The 24,743-nt window shown below is 43.3% G+C and overlaps 1 protein-coding gene across 3 annotated transcripts in view; it reads left to right on the top strand.

Moving 5' to 3' along the window:
- RASSF3 (Ras association domain family member 3) overlaps positions 1–24,743 on the top strand; it is a 139,392-nt gene that overhangs the window by 50,026 nt on the left and 64,623 nt on the right. The window contains exon 1 of one of the 3 annotated variants that reach the window (XM_039502116.1): positions 23,919–24,080. The exons of 1 other annotated variant lie outside the window; for it this stretch is intronic. Coding sequence is in view for 1 of the 2 variants with exons in the window: in XM_039502102.1 (XP_039358036.1) it covers positions 24,440–24,547 (108 nt within the window). In the remaining variant the exon portion in view is untranslated. Of the gene's footprint in view, positions 1–23,918; positions 24,081–24,197; positions 24,548–24,743 lie in introns of those variants that run through there. One more of the 3 variants, XM_039502102.1, reaches the window with a different exon arrangement.

The raw sequence follows: 24,743 nt of genomic DNA, 5'->3' as shown, positions 1-24,743 counted from the left end.
AAACAGTTCAGCTGTTTCCAAAAACAAGGCTAGGGGAAAATACATTGTTTTGCCCATGTTACATTCTGGTGACTTTTTTTTAAAGCTCTAGTGCCCCCAAGCTTTGGGAAAGGGACTTGAAATTTGGCAGGGAGTAGCCTTTGTGTCAGGGATGTGCCTTTTGCCATCCCCATGAAAATCGACCCACATTTGGCCAAGTTATAAGCCAAATGGCATAAGCTTTGAAAAATGGCAGTTCATACATGCTTAGTAGAGACTTCTTAGATTTTGGAAGCTAGATACCCTAAATAGTCCATCCTCAATGGGCATGCTCCAGCCTGGGGCTGAGCAGGACTCTTTTCCTACAATTGTAGCTCTGGGCTACTGCAAGCCATGCTAGGTCCAGGCATCTGACCTGAGAGGAAGGAGCCTGTCTCTCTTGTGTTCTCAAGGACTTCCTGCTGGTGAAGGAGGAAGCAGACAAGTCAAATGCAGAGAGGACTAGGATATATGAATGATCAAGGGAGTAGATTGGGGCAAGGAACCTTGGGGCGGGGGGGGGGAGTAGGACTAGAGCCTGGGGCTGGAGAGAGAGAAAAACTCGGACTGGGAGTTGTGGGGAGATTGGTCTAGTGGGGTAAGGAGACTTGGACTGGGATTGGAAGCCAGGAAGAGACTGGGATTTCTTCTTCCTCAGGTCAATTTGTTTTCTCAATTGGTGTTGTCACTTTGTTTACCTTAGATGAAAATGTACTTTTGTTTTCTTTTGCTTGTGATCAAACCATGCTGTTTTTTTTATCTGCCTGTTAGCTTGATCCATGCAGACAGGTAAATGCACATTCCTTTGTATAGGACAGGCTTGTTTATTAGCTGCCTCCACAACATTTTAAAGACTCTATTTCCAGCATACATACATAACTCTTTATACACAAACCATACATATATCATTCAATGATCTCCATTACCAGCATGTCATTGTTTTTTTATATGATATCTTACAAGATGCTGTTTGGCTAAATATTCTGTCAACAGTGTTAGGTGCACCCTTTGCCAGTTGGCATAAAGGGGCTCTTGACTCACAGAGGAGACAGGATAGAAGGGTCAAGCTGGAAGGAACAGGCAGAAAAGTCTGTTCCCACTATAACACTCATATCCAGAGCCTGGAATGGAACACAAGATTCCTGAGTCTCACCATGCCTCTGCTGTCAGCAAGTATCTGTGAAACCCACTGGCAAAGGGTCCCATTCCTTTCTAGTGCTGATACATGTAGGGTATGTCTACACTGCAAGAAGAGATACAGGACAGCAAGTTTCTGAACCTGAGAAAACGAACTTGGACTCCTGGGGCTTGCACTACAGGACTAAAAATAGTAATGTAGATGTTTGTGCTTGGGCTGCAGCCTGGGATCTGAGACTCACCCCCATCACTGTGTTTCAGAGCCCAGGCTCCAGCCTAAGCCCAAACATCTGCACTGCTATTTTTAGCCTCATAGTATGAGCCTCATGAGCTCCAGTCAGTTGACCCAAGCTCTGAGATTTATTGTCACAAGTCTTTTTTTGCAGTGTACTCATACCCACAGAGGATGACAACCTACTACTGTTATCTATCACTCCCTTAGCTCAAGTGACAGAGGTCTGTGATGGATGAAAAGGTTCCAACCCTGCTGATGACCCATGCTGCTGTCTAGATGATGCCACAAGATGGAACTTCTGGTTTTTTTCCGATTTCTTTTTTAAAAACTAAGGAAATTACACACACAAAATTACACTAAGAGAACATTATTATGATTGCTAAGTCAAACATGCAAAAGTTAAGAAATGCTTGCTTTTGCGTCCTTAATTCCACCCCCGTGTATATGCATTATGATATCTTTAAGTACATGATCACATTTTTCCAGAGAACCCCAACTCATTCACTGTACAGGGTGGATTGAGCTCTGGGGGTAAACCAGGTTGTGTAATGAAGAAGGCTGTTCTCTGTAGGACCCGGCTTCATTTGTTTCAGAAGTTGGCAGGTGTGTAGTGAATGAGGCAGGAGACTGCAGGAAGAGAAAGGATGGCCTCAGGGTTAATGTAGCTGAATGCTGCCCTGGAAAATTAGATTCTATTCCTGCTTTTTCCATGAATTTCCTATGTGATGTTAGTCAAGTACTTTAAGCCAGAATTTTCTTAAGTGGTCACTAATTCCTCATTTTCTGGATGCCAGACTTTAGAGCTTGGGATCTGATTTGCAGAACTACTGAAAATTCACAGCTACAACTGAAGTTAATGGGAGCTGTACCTATAAAGTGTTTGAACATATAAAGTGCTATATAATGCTAAGTATTCTAAAAAATCAGATCCTAGGTGCATCAGTTTGGACACTTTTGACCTTAATATCTCTGTGCCTTAGTTCCCCCATCTGTAAAATGAGATAACACCCCTTCACCTCATAGGTGTGTTGTGAAAATAAATTCATTAATGTTTGTGAAGCACACAGATACTATGGTGATGAGCACCATAGAAAAGCCCATTAGGAAATGTATAATTCTGTCTTCACAGCAGGGTGTGATTAGTGTGCTGTAAATAAGGCCTGGAATCACCTGTTGAATAAGGAGAAAACAAAATATTGAATAGCTGCTCATTGAGTGAGTACTGTCCTTTTGGGTCACTGAATGAGTCCCGTGTAAAAAATAGCAGGTGATTATATAATTAGTGCATCATACTGTTTATGCATAAGGGGGCCAAATTAAGGTTGTAGAGGCAACTTTTTCAGTGATTGACTTTGGATTGAAATAATGTTCTTTCAACAAAGTTTTGCTCTCTGTGTGTAATACACACACCCACCCACACACAAAGCTAACTAAGGGACATATTTGATGCTTATGTGTTATGCTCCTTCTCCTTAATGGAAATTATGTGACTAGGAGAACATATGCCTAAATTGGCTTACAGATGAGGAGACGGCTGCAGTGGTAAGAAACCACAGTCTGCTGAGAAAATTAAAACATTTGCACTTGCAGCACTAAGAAATGGAATGCAGTCAAATTCAAGAGAAAATGTAGAGTGCGATTTAAAATGGGAGGTGAAACAGTTATTATGACAATGAGTTCCCCATTAGAACAACATAGGCAGGGTCTGCCTCAGACAGCAGATTTCAAAGAAACAACAGACAATCCCCAGGGGCTCATTGAAAGAGGCCCCCCTTGGATAGCTGAAAGAAAATTGGGCAGGGAGAGAGAACACTCCAAGGAGATTTGGATGGGAGTAAATCAGCCAGGGTTGGTGATTTGAAGAAGTCCTGGCAGAAAAACACTATGTAAATAGGCATGCTTGTGTCATTTGTAATTTGTAAATTATTTCTTTTCTTTCTGTTTGGACTGACGTTACAGGGTCTGCTCACCACTAGAGCATTTCCTCCTAGTCGCTCTGGGGATTAGCTGATGCCAGGTCTGATGCCTCTTTTCCACCTCTTGCCACGTGCCCTGCCTTCTCTTCCTGGCTTTCAGTGAGGCAAGATGCTCTGTGTACGTGGCTTAGCCCTCCAGCCAAGTCACATGTGTCCTACCCTTCCAGGGTATCAGTCTCTTCCAAACAGGCTCAGGCAGTCTTCCTGTTTGCTGCCCAGCAGGTGCCATTTCCCCAGTGGCTGGCAGGGGAACCCAGGCCCATCCTCTACTCCAGGTTACAGCTCACTGCTAGTGCGCCTCCTCCTGGTCACTCTAGGGATTACATAAGCCACCTGATTCCCCTTAGCTATGGCCTGTCTGGTTAACTGTCCCTCTTCTTAGCCTACATTAACCTCTTCAGGCCAAACATGAGATTAACACCTGATCACAGTTGGGTCATAAAGGGCATCACCATTTTGGACTCCATTGGCATAAAGGGTGGAACTGAGACAGATGGGGGGATGTTGTGCTGGGGGTTGGGTGAAATCTCATTGAAGCTGTTGGGTGTGACAGCCACCCTTCATTCAGCACAAATATAAGAAGCAGTTAAGCTCCTTTTTGGAGCAAAATACCTGAAACAGTAGGAGACACCACCCAAAACTCAGGGTACATACGAAACTGGTCAGAAGCCAAGCTCAGAGACGGATTAAGATTTATTGGGGCCCTGAGCACAAAGAACATGTGGACCCCCATTGCAGTGGGGCCCTGCCACATACTCTTTCTCTTCCTCCCAAGTCTTCACCCTCTGGCCAGGCCAAAAGCCGGAGCTGAGCAGTGGTAGGAGCCGCTCAGGGGGCCTGGGCCGCTGTGGGCCACCTCGGACCCTCTACCTGCCCTGGGCAGCGCACCCCAGGAGGCGGGGACATGGGGTAGGGACTGCTCTTGGGCACCCCAGCCTCCTGCCCAGGGCAGGTGGAAGGTCTAGGGCCCCCGACAGCAACCCAGGCTCCTTCGGGGACTCCTACCACTGTCCGGCTCCAGCTTCGCTGGGGGCGGAGCCTCAGGGAGAAGAGGAGGAGCAGGGAGCAGGCCACAGTTCTGGCACCCCCTACTTCTACACAGGTTCCAGCGCTCCGATGGAAGCCCCCAAATTGGCTGGGGACCCTGAGCATCGGCCCCATGGGCCCTTGCGTTAATCTACCACTGGCCCCTGGGCAGGAGATGATGGAATGCTTTATACTCTGCTGCTCCTTTAACGTCAACATGTGGAGTCTGTTGGCCTCAACGCTGAGAGTTTCACTGTTGTGTGGGCAGGCTTATGGACACTTGGCTTTTGGACTTTTTCAGGCACCAGAGGATTCAGCATTTACCTTGCTAAGGAAGGCAGAACAGACATTTGCCATGTAGTTTCTTTGAGCCCCTGGCAGTTGCTAACTCAGTAGTTCTGTGTTACCTATAGCAAAGCTGTTCAGCCTGTTTTCAGGCACAGGATGACTCACCTGACACTCTAGTTCAGACTATTCTTACAGTTATTCAGTTGCTAGCAGTGGCGGAGAGCAAACAGATTAGTTTGGTAAAATGGCAGTTGGCACAAGACCTTGTTGCATTAAAATGACCTTTTCATTCTTAGAACAAAGTGTCTGGCATGGGGAGCGTTCTGATGTTTTCTTTTTTACCTGGGTATTGTACCCATTGTGACTGTGGTTTGTGGGGTTTGTTTTGAAGTTTTTATTTAATACACATGAACAAAGACAGAGGCAGAGCTGTTGGTCCAAAATGGAGGGGCTGGGATCATTTCCTTTTGGCTTGTTGGTGAATCACATGCCACTCGCTTACCGTAATATTTTCCTTTTTGACGGATGTTATAGAACAGCTGGGTGCCTGCTCCATTTTAGCCAGATAAATAATGCAGGGATAGGAAGGCCCATGAAATACTCAGCACTGGACATCTTCCCCTACCTCACAGCAGCTTCTCCCCACACAGTATTCTAAGTTGAACATTCCAGTCACCCCTTCTTCCCTCTTTATACAGAGATGGGCCTGCCAAGTCCAGCTCCTGGTCTGGGATCGGGTTCTGATGTCGATTACGCATCATTTTGGATCAGGCCCGAAAGGTCAAAATCTCAGTCCTGTTAAAAGTAATGGCAAAGCCCCTGTTAAGTTCAGAGGGACCAGGATTTGACACTGCTTGTGTGCCTTTGTTCACACCTGACCGCTGGGATGATACCCTCTTCTCGGACTTCACCAGCTGACTTTTGGGAGATCCCTCCTCCTAAGCCTCTTGACATTGTCTGACCAGTACTGGCCTCTGCTTGATTGCTGGTTTATACCCCTCTCCATTACAATCTCCTCAGCTTGTCTTTGAGTAAGCAAAGGGATTTGCTCTGGGCAATGGGTCACATTGAATTACAGCTAGTCACAATTATTCCATCAAAACCTTTTTTTAGACAAAAAATGGCCATTTTAATGTTCTGGGGTTTGGGAGTTTTTTTTTAACAAAATCTTCTTTTTTTTTTTTTTTAACCTAAAACTGGAAAGTGTTCCATTTTGGGTAATTTTTTTCAATTTTGAAAAATCAAATATTCCTGCAAACCAAAATGTTTTCACTTTTTCAGTCAAAACCTAGAAAGTTTTTGCCATTTTTTTTTCATTTCTTTCAAAACATTTTTTTTTTCATTTCTTTCAAAAAAAAATTCTGGAAAATACTTACCATTATCTGACCAGCTCTGACCAACTGTCCTGTCTGCCCAGCTAATGGGGTAAAATCACAGTCTCTGGCTATATCTTCATTGCAAAAAAATGTATTTTGACATCGAGATAACTAACCTGAGAGAGTTGTCTTGCTATAAAATCCTAGTGAAGACAAAGCACTGTAGCTTTTACTTCCATGTCTCTGTAGCTAGTTGAGGTCACCCTCCTAGCTGTGGGACTTTGTGTTGACTTTGACTAGCTACATGAAGGTAAAAACTACCTGTGCCTTGTCTCCACTAGGATTTCACATCAAGATAGAGATATCAATATATTTATTATTATTTATTGTATGTATTCTAATAGCACCCAGGAGTCCTAGTCATGGATTAAGATTCTGTTGTGCTTGGCACTGTACAAACAGAACAAAAAGATAGTTCCTGCCCCCATGAGCTTACAATCTATGGGTATGTGTTCACTACCCACCGGATCGGTAGGCAGTGATCAATCCAGCGGGGATCGATTTATTGTGTCTAGTCTAGACGTGATAAATCAACCCCAGAGCGCTCTCCCATTGACTCCTGTACTCCAGCTCCTGGCCACCGCTGCTACTTCAGGGCTCCAGCAGCAGGGCTCTGGCAGCAATTTAAAGGGCCGCTGCTGAGAGCCCCAGGCGTTTTAAATTGCCGCTGGAGCCCTGGGGCTCCCGGCCACCGCCGCTATGCCGGGGCTCCGGCAGCGGGCCTCTTGCGGTGATTTTAAGGGCCTGGGGCTCTGGCTGCTGCTCTCCATTCAATTTTATATTGAGTTAGTGATCCTAATATCAAAACATACCATTTTTGCAGTGAACACATAGCCTTAAACTGAAATAAGAGCAGCCACGCTGGAGTTTACACTGGTTTAACTAAATCAGTTTAAATTCACCCCTTCAGTTAAACCAGGGCAACTTTTACATGTAGATAGCCCCCATGATTATTACATTGCCTTATATTTGATGCCATCAAAGAATGAATCAAAAATAGCAATATATTGACAAGGTAACACATGCAGGGTTAGGGTTACTGCAAGGCCCAGGGTTACAGTTAGGCAAATATTCAAAAAAACATGAGACAGACAAATCAAGACCATAGGTTCTTCCACAGGCTGTCGCTTAATAAATTGATCTTACCTCTCCATCAAAGGGCATCTCCTGTTGTCTTATCCTCTTGCACAGCTTTTATACCAGTGTAACTCCTTTGACTACCAGTGGAATTAGACTGAGGGCCGATGCCCAAAGTCTTGCAGCCACATCCCAGGGCCCAAGCCTGAAGCCCTGTGGGCTGGGGATGGAGCATACAGCTGAAGCCCAGGCCAGAGAAGGTGGTGGGGGCCAGGAGTGATGGGGAAGAGGGGTGGTGAGCCCGGGGCCCTGCGGCTGGGGAACAGAGCCCGCCACTGCGCAGCCAAAGCCCAGGGTGGCAACGGGCACCAGGGACAATTGGAGGATGGGGGTGTGAGCTTGGGGCCAATACCCACCACCACATGGCTGGGGGCCCGAGCCCGAAGCCCTATGGCTGTATCTCAGGGTCAGAGCCTGAAACCCTGTGGATGGATCCTGGGGTCCATGCCCAAAGCCCTGTGGCCAAATCCTGGGTCCCAAAGCCCTGTGGCCAGGGGACAGAGCACATGGCTGAAGCCCAGTGCCAGAAGAGGTAGATGCGGGGAGAGAGATAAGCCCGTGGCCGGAGAAGGCAGCGGGGGCCAGGGGTAATCTGAACACAATATATATTTAATGTAAAATACCATCTGTGCTTTTCTGTGGCATAATTTTTTTTGCTAACTCAAAGTTGTTAATTCACTTGCAAAATGCAACTGTAGAGCTAACAGCACCTACATCATATTTAAACACTTCTTAAGGAAACAATATAGGTTTGTGAAATTCTGTAAGTGGGAGGTGCTGCCTTGTAATTTGAAAAAAAAACTGTTGCAGGACTTGCTGCAGTGAAGAGTTTAATCAGAAATGATTCTATAAAACTTGGCTGTATGTATTTGTGCAAATTATAACCAGGGGTAACCATACTTTGCCTGAGGAAGGGGAACACTGCAACTTGCTAGGGTGCTAAGAGATGCAGTTATGATAATTTGCATTATGTGGATTAGATTGCAGTTTTATTATTATTTCTTGTCTTTAACAAACAAGGACAGCAGTGGTTGGGGCAGCACTGGAGACATTTTTTTGTCGGGATGTGTTCAGACAAGTGGGTTTTGGTTGCCTGGAGAAAGAATTGTGGTGAAAGCAGGAAGGCTGATTTTACTGTTATATTATTTAATGTCTTTTTATATGTGTCAGACACCCAGTTGTTTGGGGATAGGCACCACAATAAATATCTCAGTATGATAAATAATTAAGTGTCTCACTTAATGTGAAGGTAAATAATGAGACTCAAAACATACATCCACAGGCAGAGAGCCAATACCACCCAAAAATGAATGGGTGCTGGCTGGGGAATTTGTGTGTGCAGTGTAACAGGCAGTTGTGCTAATTCAGTGCATCCTTGCAGTCGCCTGCACCAGCTCAGCTCCTATGGAATTCCCGTTGTGACTTCACGCTGCTTTCCTCTTGCAGAAAGCTTCATGTGAGGCTGGTGAAGGTTTAAATGGGTGAGATTTCAAAATGGAATGAGTGAGAGAGTGAATGCCTCTTTGGACACAATTTCTAGAACTCTTAATTGCAAGAGTGAGGGCTTTGCTATACAGAGAAATTGACTAGCTATTATGGAAGAGCTTCCCGGATGGACACACTGTTCCAAAATAAAAGTGATTTTTTAAAATTCTAGAAGAATTACTCAACTTTGGAAGTGCACTAATTACTCTGGAATAAAAGTGACTTTTATTCTGGAATAGTGTGTGTCCATCTGGGGAGAATATTCCAGAGCTATTCCGGAATATCTATGTCAGACAATTCCCTGTGAAGACAAGCCCTGAAGTATTAAAAAGGCAGCAAGTAGAACTGGTCAAAAGAATTATCAAGATTTTTAGTGAAAATTTCATCTTTTTTTAAATTTAAATTGAATGTACTTGAAATTGTATTCATTTATTTTTTACCAGCTCTAATGTCAGTGTTCGTTTATCGACCTATCCTATTTGCAGCTGTTGGAACCTGCAGAGAGAAATAGTCACTGCTGACTATTGACTCAGTGCAGCAGGGGCCAGAACCAAAGCCCTTTGAGGTCAATGGGATTCTTCTGTGTGCTTTGGATCAAGCCCTAGTGTGGCCCAGTAACGCCACTCTGGTTATAAGGAAGGTGAGGAATGGCTTTTTTTTTTTTGTCTTAGCCTAGCAAAGCTATGGAAAAACAAATAACCACATATGGATATAAACACATGTATTTGTGTAATAAAAATGTGTATTAATTAGTACAATTTCTGTAAAATTATATTATTTAAGTAGTATTCATGCCCTAGCTATTAATGACACATCTATTGGAAACTGTACTGTCACTAGAGATGTGTCTTTTAAAAGCAATGGCAATGATGTCATGTTGTTTGAACTTTCTGGGTGTAGCCACTGTGTTTACCCAATGTAAATAAGTTGCAGACTCTCCCTGGAGAAAACATACAACCAGATTCTGAGCTCATCAGGAACAAGCTCAGCACTTCATGGGCTTGAAGGTCATAATTACCTTATATGGTGTAATGTTTTGGTCTTGATTTTCATTCAGCCTCTTGTATACCTCCATTGCTTGATGTAGGTTCAACTCAAGTAGGGACTTTTCATCTCTTAATTCTTGTGACCATGATCTTCCACTGCCCTACAAGTTCCTTGCAGCACTTGGGGCTACAGAAGCTGTCATAAGACAAGAGGCTGCTACTTTCAAAAGCAGTGTGACAGCAATGCTAAGGAATATCTTCCTGCAAGCGTCATTGTTCTGAATTTTTTGTTTTTAATGCCAGCCAGAAAATTGATATGATGATTCACAGATGCCATTACTTGGCTTCTCTAGTTTTAATTTATCATGTGGATGTTATATCCATTCCATCGAACAAAATCCAGCACCCTCACCTAACCTTCTTCAAGATCTACATATTCATACTATGGCTGTGATATCTTTAATCAGATCTTTCATCCCAGAAGTGCGTTCTGGGTTTGGATGACTTTTCACAGTGGTCCTTTTATTTATTAAGCCACGTTATCTACATCTTATTTGATATGCTGACCAGAAAATGAATTCAGGAATAGTCGGTCAGAACAAAAGGGGCAAATTGCGCTGCTGGGAGCTTGTACTCAATGTGATACATCCACCAGCAAATGAAATTAATTGGCTTGCAATCTCCCACTTACTAAAGGTATTTCCCATAGGTATTACTACAAACATTTAAAATATAACCCCCCAGTCATTCCTCAACTGGCCCATCATGGAAAAGACCAACTGTGCAGACTTTATCTTCATATTGTGTGCATGTATGGTGGGGTGAAGCTGCCTCCACAGCATTATCCTCTTCTGACATGGACAGGCCCTCCATAGTGCCAGGAGTTAGTAGAGGGATGGAGCAAGGTGGGGTCATGAAGGGAGGAGATTGCTCTGCCCTTAAGACTTATGGAGAATCTGGAGGAAAATGTGTGCATTCTAAGTCTGTATCAGGTTCTCTGTGAACCTCCTCTGCTCTGTAAATCTCTCTTAAGGGTGAGTTCTGGGGCAGCTGATGGCTTGGGAGTCCCTGAAGCCATGCTGCTTGACAGCCAGAGAGTGCCCCAGGAAGAGTGCAGAAGTATTGGGCTTTTGTGTGTCTCCCTCCTGTGCTTCAGGAGGCTGCATGACAGAAGGCAAAACCAGCCTAACCCTCCCTTCCGTTGGTTGGGAAAACTTTAATGAGAGGACCCCACAAACCCTTCTGGAACATCACTAGTAGCCCTATAAGCCAGTGAAGCACTGCAGGGAGAAAGACCTGTGATGTCTGACCCTGTAGAGAGGCATTACACTTGTTTTAAGATATATTGCCTGTGGATGTGCTGAAGTGAGTATGGTAAGCAAAAGTACTTGCTATACCTTTGAAAAAGTGTAGCCTGTGCTCCCCTTAGTATTGACCTGCTTTTGCTTGCCAGCACGCTGGATGTGTGTGGAGTCATGGCCATGCCCCTTCTAAAGCTTTGTCTTCACTGACACAAAAGTGTTTTTAATATTGAGATAACTAATGCACAATAGGTATCTGACTGAAAAATCCGAAATGGTGTTAAGGCACTTGTAGTTTTTACTGTGAGATAGCTAGGTGATGTCAGCTATATACCCCCAACCCAGGGCTGACCCTGCCTAGTTTACGTCATGATAAAAACATAGTGGAGACAAGCCACTTTAGATAGGTGCTAAAAAGGTGTGGACATGGCAGCATGGGTAGTGGATAATGTAAACCCATCACTTGCAGTCAAATGATTGAAGACTTCTGAGTTGGGGCTGGGGAGAGAGGACTCTTGTGTCACCCCATTCCACCTCCAAGAATGTGGCTTTCAGCACCACTCCTCCACAAAGTATTCTCATCAACACTATCCAACCTCTTTCTACTTGCCACCCTGATCATCATCTTTCTTTATAGGATTCCTCTGCCTACAAATATAACTAATCAGAAAGAAATAATATGATTATTAAGAAGCAATTTATTGTAGGGATTAGAGCATGATACTAGGAGTTGGGAGACCAGGCTTGTAGGACTAGTTCTATCACTGATTTATTGTGTGGCCTTCAGGAAGTCACTTAGACCACAATTTTCTGAAGCACCCATTAATTTTGAGTGCCTCCATTTTTTGGGTGCCCAACCTGAGACAACTCGGTCTGATTCCCCTTCCCCCTCCCCCAGTCCTGCTTCAACATGTCTCAGGTTAGGCACACAAAATTAGCAGACATTTTTTTAAATGGTGGCATTTACCTCTGTTTGTTTCCTATATAGAAACTGGGGATAGCAATACTTACTATCTACCTACCTCACAGCTGTATTGTGAAGATTATTCTTTATAAAGCATTTGGTACAATTTTCATAGTATGTTTAATACTATAAAATGGTTAATAGTATTATATTCTGAAATGTATTTCTTAATCTCTATGCCATAAGTATGTTTTTACTGTATTGGAAATCTAGATATGCTTAAGATTCACTCAAGAACTGCTGTAGAATGATTTATCTTGGAAGAGGCTTTGATTGTATCTGTTAAAGAAACATTTATTGGGGTGGGGGAGGATATTCTTGAACCTAAGGTATCACAAATACGGCAATTTCCAAGGAGTATCAATTCTGGGGCCAGTCTTTGACCATTTGACTCCTTTGTGAGTGGTGATATTGCAATAGTTAATTATGACTGAGGTTAGGATCAGCAGAAGTAATTCTCTGAAAGACACAAAAGTGAATTAGAAGCACCTGAAACTCATGCTTCAAACTGAGCATATAGGTACACTAACTTTGCACATGTCACTAAGTGAGGTTGAAATCCTGACTCCATTGATGCCTATGGCAAACCTCCCATTGATGTCAGTAGGTTCAGCATTTCCCCTGGAGACGGTAGGCATTTATTAATTATAATTTGACTTTTAATGCTCCTCTGTTAATAACTTCATTGCCTCTTTAAACTGTGCTTGCCTGCTGCAGATTAGCATACTTTAGTTCCGGAGCACTCATGGGCTGAGGGGAAGGAACCTGTTCCCTCCCTCCTCAGCCAGAAGGCTGCTTGGGTGACCCAAGACCTCTTATGTCAGGAATGTAAGCCTGCACCTCACCCTTCCCAAAACCTTTGTAACTTTAAGAATAACTGACATCTACGCATTACACAATGTGCTACAGCAGCATTTCACAAAGAGGTCCATTAGGCTATGTTATAGCAAAAGTTGCAAGAGTAATATTTCCTGGTCATTCTGCACTCTTCCGTGCACTTTCATTTCTTTTAAGGCACCTGTGTTTTTTGGCTACAATAAGGAAAGGGAAAAAAAAAGCTAAATCTTGCCAACTCCCTTCTAGTTTTGGCAGTTTCACTCTAGTTACTTCCAGGAATTATCTCCCTGTCACAGATAGGCTGTCAGTGCCAGATTTGGGAAAACCCTCCTTCTTTCTTGTTTTGATTAGGAAATGGATTCTTTTCAAAAGCATTCCCCTTCCCCACTCTCCCACATTTTCACCATGGTCATTCAGTGATGGCTGCTTCCAAAATGCAAAGTGTGCTGAAAATAAATTTGATAAGTGCCCTGCAGAATCTGCTGCCAAGGTTGCTATAGACAGTTCAATATTTGCTCCACTCCCATCTGTCTGTTTCACTTTGGCAGAGACTGATACCTGGTGGCTCAGGCATTTACACTGACAAGAGGATGTGGCTCTTAGAATGTTACACATGAAGAATTAAACGAAAGAATACACAGCCATTGGCTCCTGAAGCTATCTTAAAAGGACCCTGTAAAGATGGTTTTTAGGCAGATGATGTTGTAAATACACCACACCCGCAACAAGAAGATGGAGTGAATAAATTTCCCAAGAAGGATGGAAAAGTACCTGCCACATGGATTTTATATACTGTCGGTCCTGAAGAGGAGGAGCTAGCAGCTTGGCATCTTTGAGAAAGCAGGCCTATGAAGGGATTAGCTAATGCTGGCTCAATACCATCTTTAGTGACAGGACCACTGAAGAAAACAGGGCCTGAGAATGAGCTGGAGACTTTTCTGGTCACCTTCAAAAGGATATTCAGTGACTTCAACAGCTGGGGCCATACGTAAGTAAGGAAACTTCCTCCACCTACTGGGCCCTGGATGCAGTTCATCAGGACTACATGCAAGTGAAGGCAGCTCTTCTAAACCATGTTGCAGCCAGAGGCTGCCCTAAGAACAAGTACTTGGGCAAGAGAGAATGCCACATCAGAGGCTTGTCCATACTGAATACACACAGAGGGATGCTTTGTGATGAGGATGGGAGTAAGACTCCATGTAAGACCTACAGCCCTACTAAAACTGCAACAAGGTCTAAATATTTTCATTAAAAATTGTGCAGGGTTTTGCTAAGAAGTTCAGTTTTCATGTAAAAACTGAGCTTTCAAGGGGTGACAAATTTGTTAAAGGACTCTTAAGTCCAAACATAAACAAGATGGCTTTGTGCAGACAGCTGAACATGCAGTATTCTTTTTTCTTTAGCTACTTCACAGTGGTATTGCAAGGCCAAATTAATGTTTTATGAAATACTTTGAAGGCCTCAAATGGACATGCACATTATAATCATTTATTGATTGCTTAATAGTCCTGGACATACAACTTGCCCCTATAACATTCCAGGAGAGTTGGAACTTAAGTCCAACAACAAGAGAAGAAAAAAACTTTTAAGCCAAAATCATGGGGGGTGGGGGTGAGTGGGATTTGTTTTGTTTTTGAGGACTGACTTATGATTTTTGAATGCTTTGATTGGTAATACTACTATCATTAACACATAATGGTAGCCAGCAGGGTAGGGCTCACATTCGGCTGGTACATGGTACTGGTACCTCTCTTACGTTGCTATCTTGTTTGCTGGAATCTCACTTACTTTTTTTAATTAAGTCTTTAGCTCTATGGTTGCAAAGAAGACTTCAAAACTGTGAACCAAGTGTAATGGGTGCAGAGATGTCAGCAGAAAGCCTGGTTTTATACTGGCAATGAGAATGCCAGGACCTGGAGAAGAAAGTATGTTAAAACAAACAGTGTGAAAATGTAGTAGCAAAATTTACCACTGCAAACCTTGCTACTGCAGTGGTACAAGTAGTAAAGAAAATGTCTTTGGCATCTTTGCTCATTAAATTTCATTTTCTGCCATGGCGATGTTTGTCAACTCGAGCACTATTTTCACAGTGACAAGGTGGGTGAGGTCATCTCTCTTATTGGACCAACTTATGTTGGTCCAATAAGACCAACTCTGTGAAGTTGGTGAAAGAGACAAGCTTTCAAACTTCACAGAGCTCTTCTTCAAAGTAACTAACAAAGCCAATAAAAGTGGTTGGAAAAGCTCTTTCCCAGAAGAGGTGTAAACAAGCTAAAATCACTTACTCAAGCAGTTATTAGCACTCAAAATTTTGACCTTGAGCTATGTCAATTCACTGTGATTCAAACCATCTGCACTCTAGAACAATTAAAAACCTTCAGACCTCCTATGAGTTTCCTTCCTCTGATTATAACTTATGTGGTGTAGTAAAACACAGAAGTAAACAGCTAGTTAGTGCAGACTTTTGTGCCTATTTAATTTTATAGTGCAATTCACATACAACAATTCCCCTTTTAATGGCAGTTAGCTTTCATCTGGAAAACATAACATTTCAGTGTAAAGCACATGCTATAGTTTATATGGCTTTGAAACAATTTGAATTAGAAGTGCCTGCTCTCACTCATTCACAGACCTCCAAAAAAATTGTCCTTTGGGGTATAATATTTTCCACACTTGATCTTAGCTGAACAGTGAATTTAAAAAAAAAAGTTTGAGGAAAATCTGTCCACCATTTTGGATATGCAGTGCTGAAATATAAACTGTGTTCACTGTATGTTTAAAAGAGAACCCCCCCCCTTTTGACACAGAACTCAAAAACATTTGAATTCTGAAATGCACAAATGTAAATAGTTCTTCTTTTGGAGTTTGTCCATGATCACATTTGGATAAAGATTCTTATAAACAATTTGAAAATTCCCTTCTGGGGCAGGTTTGGGGAGGGGCGCTGCTCCCCTGGCCCCAAATTAACCCAACCCTGAACCTGCCGCGGCTGGGGCGCCTGGACCAGCTGCTACTGGGGCACCCCTCCACCAGCCCGAAGCCAGCCCTGGCCCGGACCTGCAAGGCTGGGGGATGGGCGCCTATCCTGTGGCCCCTGCCCAAGAGCTGCCGTGGCAGGGAGAGGCGCCTCTCCCCCCAAGCCCAGGTGCTGCTGCGGGCAGAGAGGGCTGAGGGGGAGTCCTCTCTCCATGCAGTAGCCCCAGAGTATCCTTCTGCACCCCAAACCCCTCATCCCTGGCCCCATCCCAGAGCCTGCATCCCCAGCCGGAGCCCTCACCCCCTGCACCCAACCTTCTGCCCCAGCCCTGAGCCCCTCATCCCCAGCCCCACCTCTGAGCCTGCACCTCCAGCTGGAGCCCTCACACCCCTGCATCCCAACCATCTGCCCCAGCCCTGAGCCCCCCCCCACCACGCCGAACCCCTCGGCCCCACCCTCACTACATGAATTTTGTTATGTGCACCAAGATGAAGGTGATGTGTTACACATCACCTCCATCTTGGTGCATCACCTCCATCTTGGTGCACATAACAAAGTTCATTCCGCACATGGGTGGGAAAAATTAGAGTCTCCAGAGTAAAGTTATACATTCTCTGTACTCCAACCCTTTCCCATCAATGAGGTCTGACCTTCAAAGCATAATACAGATATGGATCATTTAAATATTAACATTAATAAGACCATGCTTTCCTCTTCTGTTTTAAAACACAAGGAAATTATATGTGAAATGAATACAATTTTAAGGTGTTTTTTTTTCATTTTAAAATTATAGGCAGGGAATGCAATAGAAGGCACCTAACTCAGATATATTACGAATTCTGTAAATCTAACAGTATAGAGCTAATAATTAAACTATTACTTATTCCTTTTAAAAAGCATATGTGAAAACAAGTATCGGGGGGTAGCCGTGTTAGTCTGGATCTGTAAAAAGTGACAAAGGGTCCTGTGGCACCTTATAGACTAACAGAAGTATTGGAGCATAAGCTTTCGTGGGTGAATACCCACTTCATCAGACGCATGTATTCACCCACGAAAGCTCATGCTCCAATACTTCTGTTAGTCTATAAGGTGCCAAAGGATTCTTTGTCGCTTTTATGTGAAAACAGTTGTTTAGGTTGCAAAGACACACAGTCAAAAATTAGGAAATGCCAGATTTACAGATGCCAGTGCAACCTTAAATTGACCCCTTGGCTGTACCTATAGACTGAATAAGGCAGGGGCCCTGTGGAAAACAGTATGTGATCATGTAATTAAAAACTGAATCATGATGGGGCTGATTCTGAATTAAAGATGCACAAGCAACTGGAAATCTAGCATTTCCTAGTTTTTGACTGCTCGTCATTGCAATCTATTCTTTTCTGATGTAAGTTTTTGTACATAATTTCTGGATGAGGGGAGGTGCGCCTTTTCAGGGAAAGGTGAATTCTGTTGCATAATCATCAAGGTTTGAATTCTGAAACTTCAGCACAGCTACACCACTATAGGTGGCAGTAGGAGAAGGCTGTTATCCCAGTGTGATGATGGGGGAAGCTGCTAGCACCATGTGCTCTGTCTAGGAGGTAGTCCAGAGTAACTCATCCTAGTCCCTCCACCCCCTTGATATTGGCGAGGGCTCCTGACCTATGTAATTTGTGAGAATCTTGGATTTTTCTTGTTCTCTGTTCTTGCTGCTGTGCCTATTGCTAGGGCTGAGTGATGGAAAGTAGAGGAGAATCAGAGCTGTACAAAAGCAGGAAGCCTCCTTTCATCAGTGCCTGAGCAGTGTAATGGCTTTAGTTCTGCTGGACAACTCATTAATGTAAAGACATTTCCCTCCTTTCTTCCCTGCTCTTTTCTGCTGTCTAGGGATGAGTCTCTAGGCTAAGAAAATTAGAGTTCATGATTCCCCACCAATGGAGCTCCACCAGTGGATACTGTAGACAAGTCTCAGGAGTGAACGGGTACAAGGGAACTCTTACAGCAATCTCAGACATTCCTGTCAGCTTTTTAAAAAGATGAATGTCATCTGTAGTGTATGAGTAGGTCAAAACTTGCGATTTGGGTATCCCCCTGCCATCAGCTCAAAGCCAGGAAATTGATCTTAAATCCATTAAAATGTGAGTTCAAGACACTGTATGCATCACTCTTTAATTTATTTTAATAATATATTTCCATTTCCTTTCTTTGCTTTTTCCTATCTCTATGTTTCCTTCTGTATCTTGATACATCTTTTGTCAGTACTTTCTCTTTCTTCCTAAAACTTTCTCTTTAACATGTTACCTATCTGATTTGGTTTTTCTTTGGCATAATACTTCCTTTGTGTGTTTTGTTCACTGTATTTACCCCATTTTGACCCTCTGTCGTCCACTCCACTTCTACCCTCATCCTCTTGGGTAGGATGAGAACACTTTTGTATGGTGAGCAGGAGATGGAATACATTTGTAAATGTTGGCTTCCAAATATGGCATGAGTTGGTGAGCCCTGGCTAAAGCAAAATTAGAATTAGGGTAAAATTTTCAAAGGTACCACAGTCTCATTGAAAGTCTTGAAAATTTTACCCTTATAGCTGTGCTGTAGAAGTACAGAAAACTATCATTAATTTGTTTTAGCAACTGGTAAACTGAATTTTGTAAATGAACAAACAGACAATGCATCATAAGGAATGCCCTACTCCACCTAGGTACAGGAGGTATTCTCAGTAGAGGATTATCAGGAGGACCTCCACAGGATGACTTTCAGCACAACATCACAGAGATACAGAGTTGTTGATGACCAATGTCAGGATAGTGACAGCATCATTTCCTTCTGAGGATGCAATTCAATTTCATGAATTGTTGATAGGATGACCTCAAACTATTTTTTTTTAAATGGTGGTTGAGGGTGAGTGGAAAAGGCTAGACAATGGCTTTCAACAACTGGCTTTTAAAAGTTAGGTCCAATCAAAAGTTATACCCCCTTCTCTTGTCACTGTGTTAATCAACAGTTTCCAATACTGGTTATTAAAATAATACTCTAAGTTCCAAGCTGCAGTGTGGATGATCTCTAGAAAGTTTCCATTGCACCTCTAAGCAAGTTTGTAATTAAATAGAAAAAATGACACATGTAAAGTGTAACAAGAGGATCTCTTTTTCTTTGCCTTAGAAATCACACTGCTGACTTGATTGCCTGACTGGAAGGCCCCACCTCTCATTTATTTACTGGTTTCAAGACAAATGCTGGGAATCAAATTGCAGTTATAGTATATTAGGACTGGCATTTTCCTGGTATTCATAAGCATGCAAGCTTCCACAGTTGTGGTGTCTATACTTAAAACAGAAGGTCTGTTTCTGTTTTACGTACACATTATTATAGAATACATTTCTTTAAAGTTGTATTTTCACATAGAGCCTCTACCACTGTTATAGTTTAATCATTATGGAAATTTCTGTGTTTTACTGAAAGTGTGAATCTTGATAAAAGAAGGGAAAATATAGATGGTGTTTCAGTGGTATCAGCACTGAACAAAGACTGTTGGATGACAACTGATCAGAGGGGCTCAGCAGCATTCAACAACTTTGTGAAAGGAGAGTTTTACTAACTATTGTTATTTATTATTCATTATTATGTATTTCAGCCATGATATCTAGGTACACAAGATATAGCAAACACTATTTAAAGTTACAAGACAGAGACCCAAACATTAAATCAGTCTCCATTACCAATTAATACTATATGGGATTTCTTAGCATACCTCACAAGAAAAGACAATAAGATGCTTTGTGATACAGAATTTAGAGGATATAAATATTTGGCTTTTTTAAGTTTTGAAGAAAAATCAGGATACCCAGCAGTCTTGTAACAGTTTATCGGTGCTCTGTTACCAGTTGAATGACTATCAGGTTGATAAAATCTGAACCTGAATCTTTTTCATTTGGCAGGAAGGATTAACTCTCTGTTCAAAGCTTTTCCTATTTTATTAGCAACCCTCTAATTTACAATTCTCAGTATTTCAGAATGCTGATTGCAGACTAGCTGTAATACTATTTACAATAAAATTAACTTTCAGAATTATATCCTATTGAAATTATTAGCATCCTTATAAACCAATATTTTAGAAATGTGTATGTTGTAATAACATACAGTGGTTCCCAGTATGAATCACAGATATTATATTTATAATCAACATTGCAGGAAACTAACAAATTCATCTTTCCTCAGTCACTTTCATAATGCAATCAATGACATGCCTCAGAGCTCTCTTTAATTTTGGGAATGAATTTACTTTGATTGCCTCTGATTTTTGCAGCTCATCAATTCCTTCTCTTCCGTAGCTCAATGGTATCTTGCTGAACATGTGCTTATGGATTTTCCTTCATTAAACTATATTTTTAGCTTTCTAAATGTCAGGAGCAGAATTTTTGGGGAGGTGTTTTATGGTGAAGGGTTTGCTTTTTGGGAGTCCTTTCAGTGCCCTAGGGTTCTCTCTCTTGTCACCTGCTTTACACCTTTTAGGAGACATTAACCTGATCCTTCAAAGACTTAACCACATGTGTAACTTTATGCACAGTAGTCCCTATTGGACAGGCTCTGTCCCCTACTCTGCCCCCATATGTCACTTGGGCAGAGAACGGAGCAAGCACTAAAAAGAACTGAGGAAGGATTCCTCTGACACAGGCATGGTATAGAGTCACCAGAAGTGGTCCAATGCTACACCCTCTCACGGGCCTTGGCATAGATATTGTGCAGGAGAGTTGGGGAGGGCGTGGGCCTGTAGGACATTGCAATATGGAGATTATGGGCTGTAACATAGCTCTTGGGAGATTGCCAGGGACTGTTTTGGACTTTTGAGCAGCCTAGAATCTAAGGATGCAGCACAGGATCAGACTTATTATCTTCAATGTCAAAGTCATGTATATGCTTAAAACTCTGCTGTCCTTCCGATTGTTTTGTTGTTTAGCTAGAGGCTCAGTCATTTTAAACAATGTAGGACCCTCTAAGCCTACTCCTCACCCCATCTTTTACTTCCTTGCTTCCAAGGGCCCAGTACCTTTCCCATACTCCAGCCTCGTGAGCAAGAGAAAAGACTGGGACTTGTTTATGGAGCTGGGTCTTCTGCCTGGTGGTGCAGAGCACTATTACTAGGCCACCCCAACTGGCCAGTGAGTGTCTGATAAAGTTCCTTTTTGATGAGATTACACACTCTTAAATCATCTGACACAGAAAGCAAGAGCAAACAGAACACAGTTATTGCTGGAACTGATGTAAACTCCACAGAGTTTTTTTTATCAGTGATGAATAAACTAATACTTTAATGCAAGCAAACAAAAAATGTTTACATAATGAAGTCACTAGACTCTAAAGAACAGTCCACTTTTATTATATTAGATATCTTACTTCATGAAATTATGTTTGACAATTCAGAGTCCTTGCCAGGTTAGTCAAAATGTTCATGTTTGTTTTCCTTTTATAAGGAAAATCTCAGCTTTAACTGTGCAGCATTTATGAAGCTGAACCTGGTGTTGCATTTCAATAAAGTGAACTTTCAAATCCTTAATGCAAGTATAAGGCTGCAGGTTAGCTCTACCTATAATGGAAAATATTCACCTTGTTCTTTGTGTAAAATACATGCAGTCGTATTATACAAAGTTCATATTTTCCTGCACTTGCTTTATATTAATGATTATTCATGAGAACATTATTCTAGAACACTGTATGCCTGTTACTATTTCTGGTCACAGATGTATTATTTGGTTCACAAACTTTTTAACTTATTTTGACCTTAGAAGGGCAGTAGTTTAAAAACCTATTTTAAAATTAGATTTCTATAGACACTATGCTTTTTTTTAAGAATGTTGTTCTCTAGTCCTCTTACGTGGGTATCTGTAGTATTATTTGGATTCAATTCTGTTTAATTTTTTAAAATGTGTTCTCCATTATCTATTGTCCTCTTGCCAGTTACTCAAATGATCACAACAATGGATTGCCAGACTTATTTCTCAGCAGATTTAGTTTTTCTTTCTTTCTGTGACTGATTGACAGCCAATGCACTCTAGAATATGACCCAATAATTATATTATGATTTGCTATTGTTGTTCAAGAGAAAATATATGGTTAGTAAAGACAGTTCATTAAGCAAACAGAAACCAGCAGGAGTTCTGGTTGATTACATGGGCTGTGACACTTGTTCCATCTGACCTTGGGAATCACTTGACGATCTAGCACTTCTGCCATAGAAAAATATTCTGTATTTGAACTGAGCTTTCTTAGATGGATATTCACCCCCTTTGCCTCCTTCCTTTTCCACTTATTGCAGCATTTATACAGCTCTATACATCTGTTTCACAAACACTAGCTAACTTTATGCTGCGTAGTGCTTGTAAGTGTTGTTTAAATCTTTGCCATGTTCCTTGACTTCTAATGTCATTATGTTCAGATAACACTTCATTAATTCTGCACAAAAACAAACCTGCTTCCAGCAGAGTTATCAGTAAGTATATCTTCCAACTGTGGATCTTTGTTTTCAGTATGCACTATTACTTTTTTTGGTTAACTAATTGGTAAAGCTTGTCAGGGTGGAGTAAGAAAAAATCTGTGCCTGGTAGTCTGTGCAGGACCCAATCCAATGCCCCATAAGCAAATGAAAAGCATTGGAGGAAGATTTAGGTCAAATGAATTCCATTTGGAAGGGGGCAAAAAGACTTGGAGGAAAAGTGCACTTGAGGTGGGTGGAGGAGGAAGATCAAAGTGTTGGTGCAAGTGTAACTGACAGCTCAGTGTGCCTTCAAAACCTTTTTTTTAAAAAAAGATCAATATATGATATAGTTGGGGGAAAATCTGGGATCTTTTGTTTCTTTTGCAGAGTTTTCTGGAGAACAGTCCCACTTAAATGTCTCTGTGGGGAAATTGAGAGCTACGTGAAATGGATGAGGCCATTTGCAAAGACAGTGGAGAATGATGGAAATGGAAAATTTTAAAAAAATCTAGTAACCATCAGCCTACTTCTCTGCACTGATCTCTTTTCACTCTTGCCCCAACTAAGCCATACAAATAACTGCTCTCCTTTGGGCCTCCTACTCCTGCCTCCACACCTTTGCCAATGCTGTAGTTGAAATTCCCAGCTTGATTGCCATCCCTTCATCCGCTCCTTCTTCAGGTCTCTCCTTAAATATCACTCCTTCCAAAGGCCTGTATCTCCTAATCATCCCTTCAAGGAGAGAACTTTTAAAAACAACTAAACAAAAGTTGTAGACCCAGCAAGACAGTTACTAATTCTTACGCCTAATTGCTTTGTTGGTTGTGGGTTCCCTGATCTCTGTTGTTTAGGTGCATCTTGCTTTAGGACTGGTCTATCCTGGAGTAGAATACTCTAGGGCTAGTCAGTAATGGGGAAGGAAGCAACCAATGTGTGTGGATGGACAGTTTGTTGGTGCAAGGATCCCAAAACTCCAAGTTAATTGATATTTATATTGTGCCAAGAGCATGCCAGACACTTTGAAGATGTGTGAAGACAGATACCCTACCCCCTATCTGAGAGGTGGTGTAAGCACAGACTTGCCCCAACATAGCTAAATCAGTTTTAATTCACACCTTTTGTTACCACAGTGCCAGTCTGGGGGTGGACATTCTTCTTGGGGAATAACACTGTTTGATTTTGCTTCAATTGGAAAATTGCTTTAAACTAAATTGAAGTAAAACTGACAAGCTACATAAGAACGGCCACACTGGGTCAGACCAATGGCCCATCTAGCCCAGTATCCTGTCATTAGACAGTGGCCAATGCCAGATGCTTCAAAGGGAATAAACAGAACAGGGCAGTTATGGAGTGATCCATCCCGTCATCCAGTCCCCCAGCATCTGGCAGTCACAGGCTTTGGGTTTGCAGTTTTGTTGTAACCCTGTTGGTTAGAGAGACAGAAACATAAACCACATGTATTTCCGAAGAAGAGTATGTGTACACCCAGACTGCGCCTGAAATAACAAGTGGTGGGTGTTAAAATGGTTTTTGTTGCCTGGATGCTAGTTTGAGAGCAGAGCAGCTCTTAGAGAAGGGCAGGGTCTCTCTGTCTTTGCTCTTCCTGCTCAAATGCCTGGCTGGAAGCTTATTGGCACAAGGTAAGTAATCAACGCACTAAAGATGGGGGGGTTTGAGCCATCAAACTGGCCCTCCCACTGCGCTGTCTTCTTCCTTCCCCGTTACCGATCCCACTCTCACCCCAGGCGTCCATAACAAAGGTTTGGCGAGCGCTGGGTGTGGAGCTAGTTGCATACAAGCGAACCGCTCAGCGCCGGCTCTGCAGGAGACGGTGCCTCCGCCCAGCTCACCTGCTGTTCGGGGACTAAAGTCCAGCCCAGCCCAAGGTGAGCAGGGAGAGGCGCCGGGGGCTTCTGGGCTGTTTGTTTGCACCACCCGCCCCCTCCTGCGAGGCGGGGGGCGCTGCCGGCCGCCGGGCCAGTCCCAGCCGCCGGGGGAGGAGGCAGGGGCGAGGGCGGCGCTGTAGCCGGAGCTCCCCTTTGGGCTGTGCTGCCCCGTGTGAACTTGTGCTGCAGGGAGGCGGGAGCCGGCGGCTGCAGCCGCATCAGCTGTTGCTCCCGCGTCCCGGAGGCCTTGGGAGGGAGAGCGAGCAGCGGGCCCCCATGCGGCGGCGGGGAAGGGGGTCTCCGCCTGCGGGCCCCTGCAACAGCAGCGGCGGCCGCTGACGCTGCCCTGGAGGAGCAGCATGAGCAGCGGCTACAGCAGCCTGGAGGAGGAGGAGTCCGAGGAGTTCTTCACCGCCCGCACCTCCTTCTTCGGGAGGCCCCCGGCCAAAGCCAGGCCCGAGCTGCAAGTGAGTGCAACGTCCCCGGGCCGGGGCAGCCCCGGCCTCTCCCCCCAGCGCGGGCCGCATGTGCTGCCGGCTGGCCCGAGGCGGGACCAGATCCTCGGGCTGTGCCCTGGCTCGTCCCGCTCCAGGCTGCCTCCCCCCGCCGGGTAGCCGCTCGCCGGGCGCTGACCCCCCCGCCCCCCTCCGCCCCCGGCTGCCT

The sequence above is a fragment of the Mauremys reevesii genome, linkage group 1 (assembly GCF_016161935.1).
Source record: "Mauremys reevesii isolate NIE-2019 linkage group 1, ASM1616193v1, whole genome shotgun sequence".
Classification (NCBI taxonomy): Eukaryota; Metazoa; Chordata; order Testudines; family Geoemydidae; genus Mauremys; species Mauremys reevesii.
Note: the sequence above shows the minus strand (reverse complement) of the source record. Positions and strands in the feature narration are given on the sequence as shown.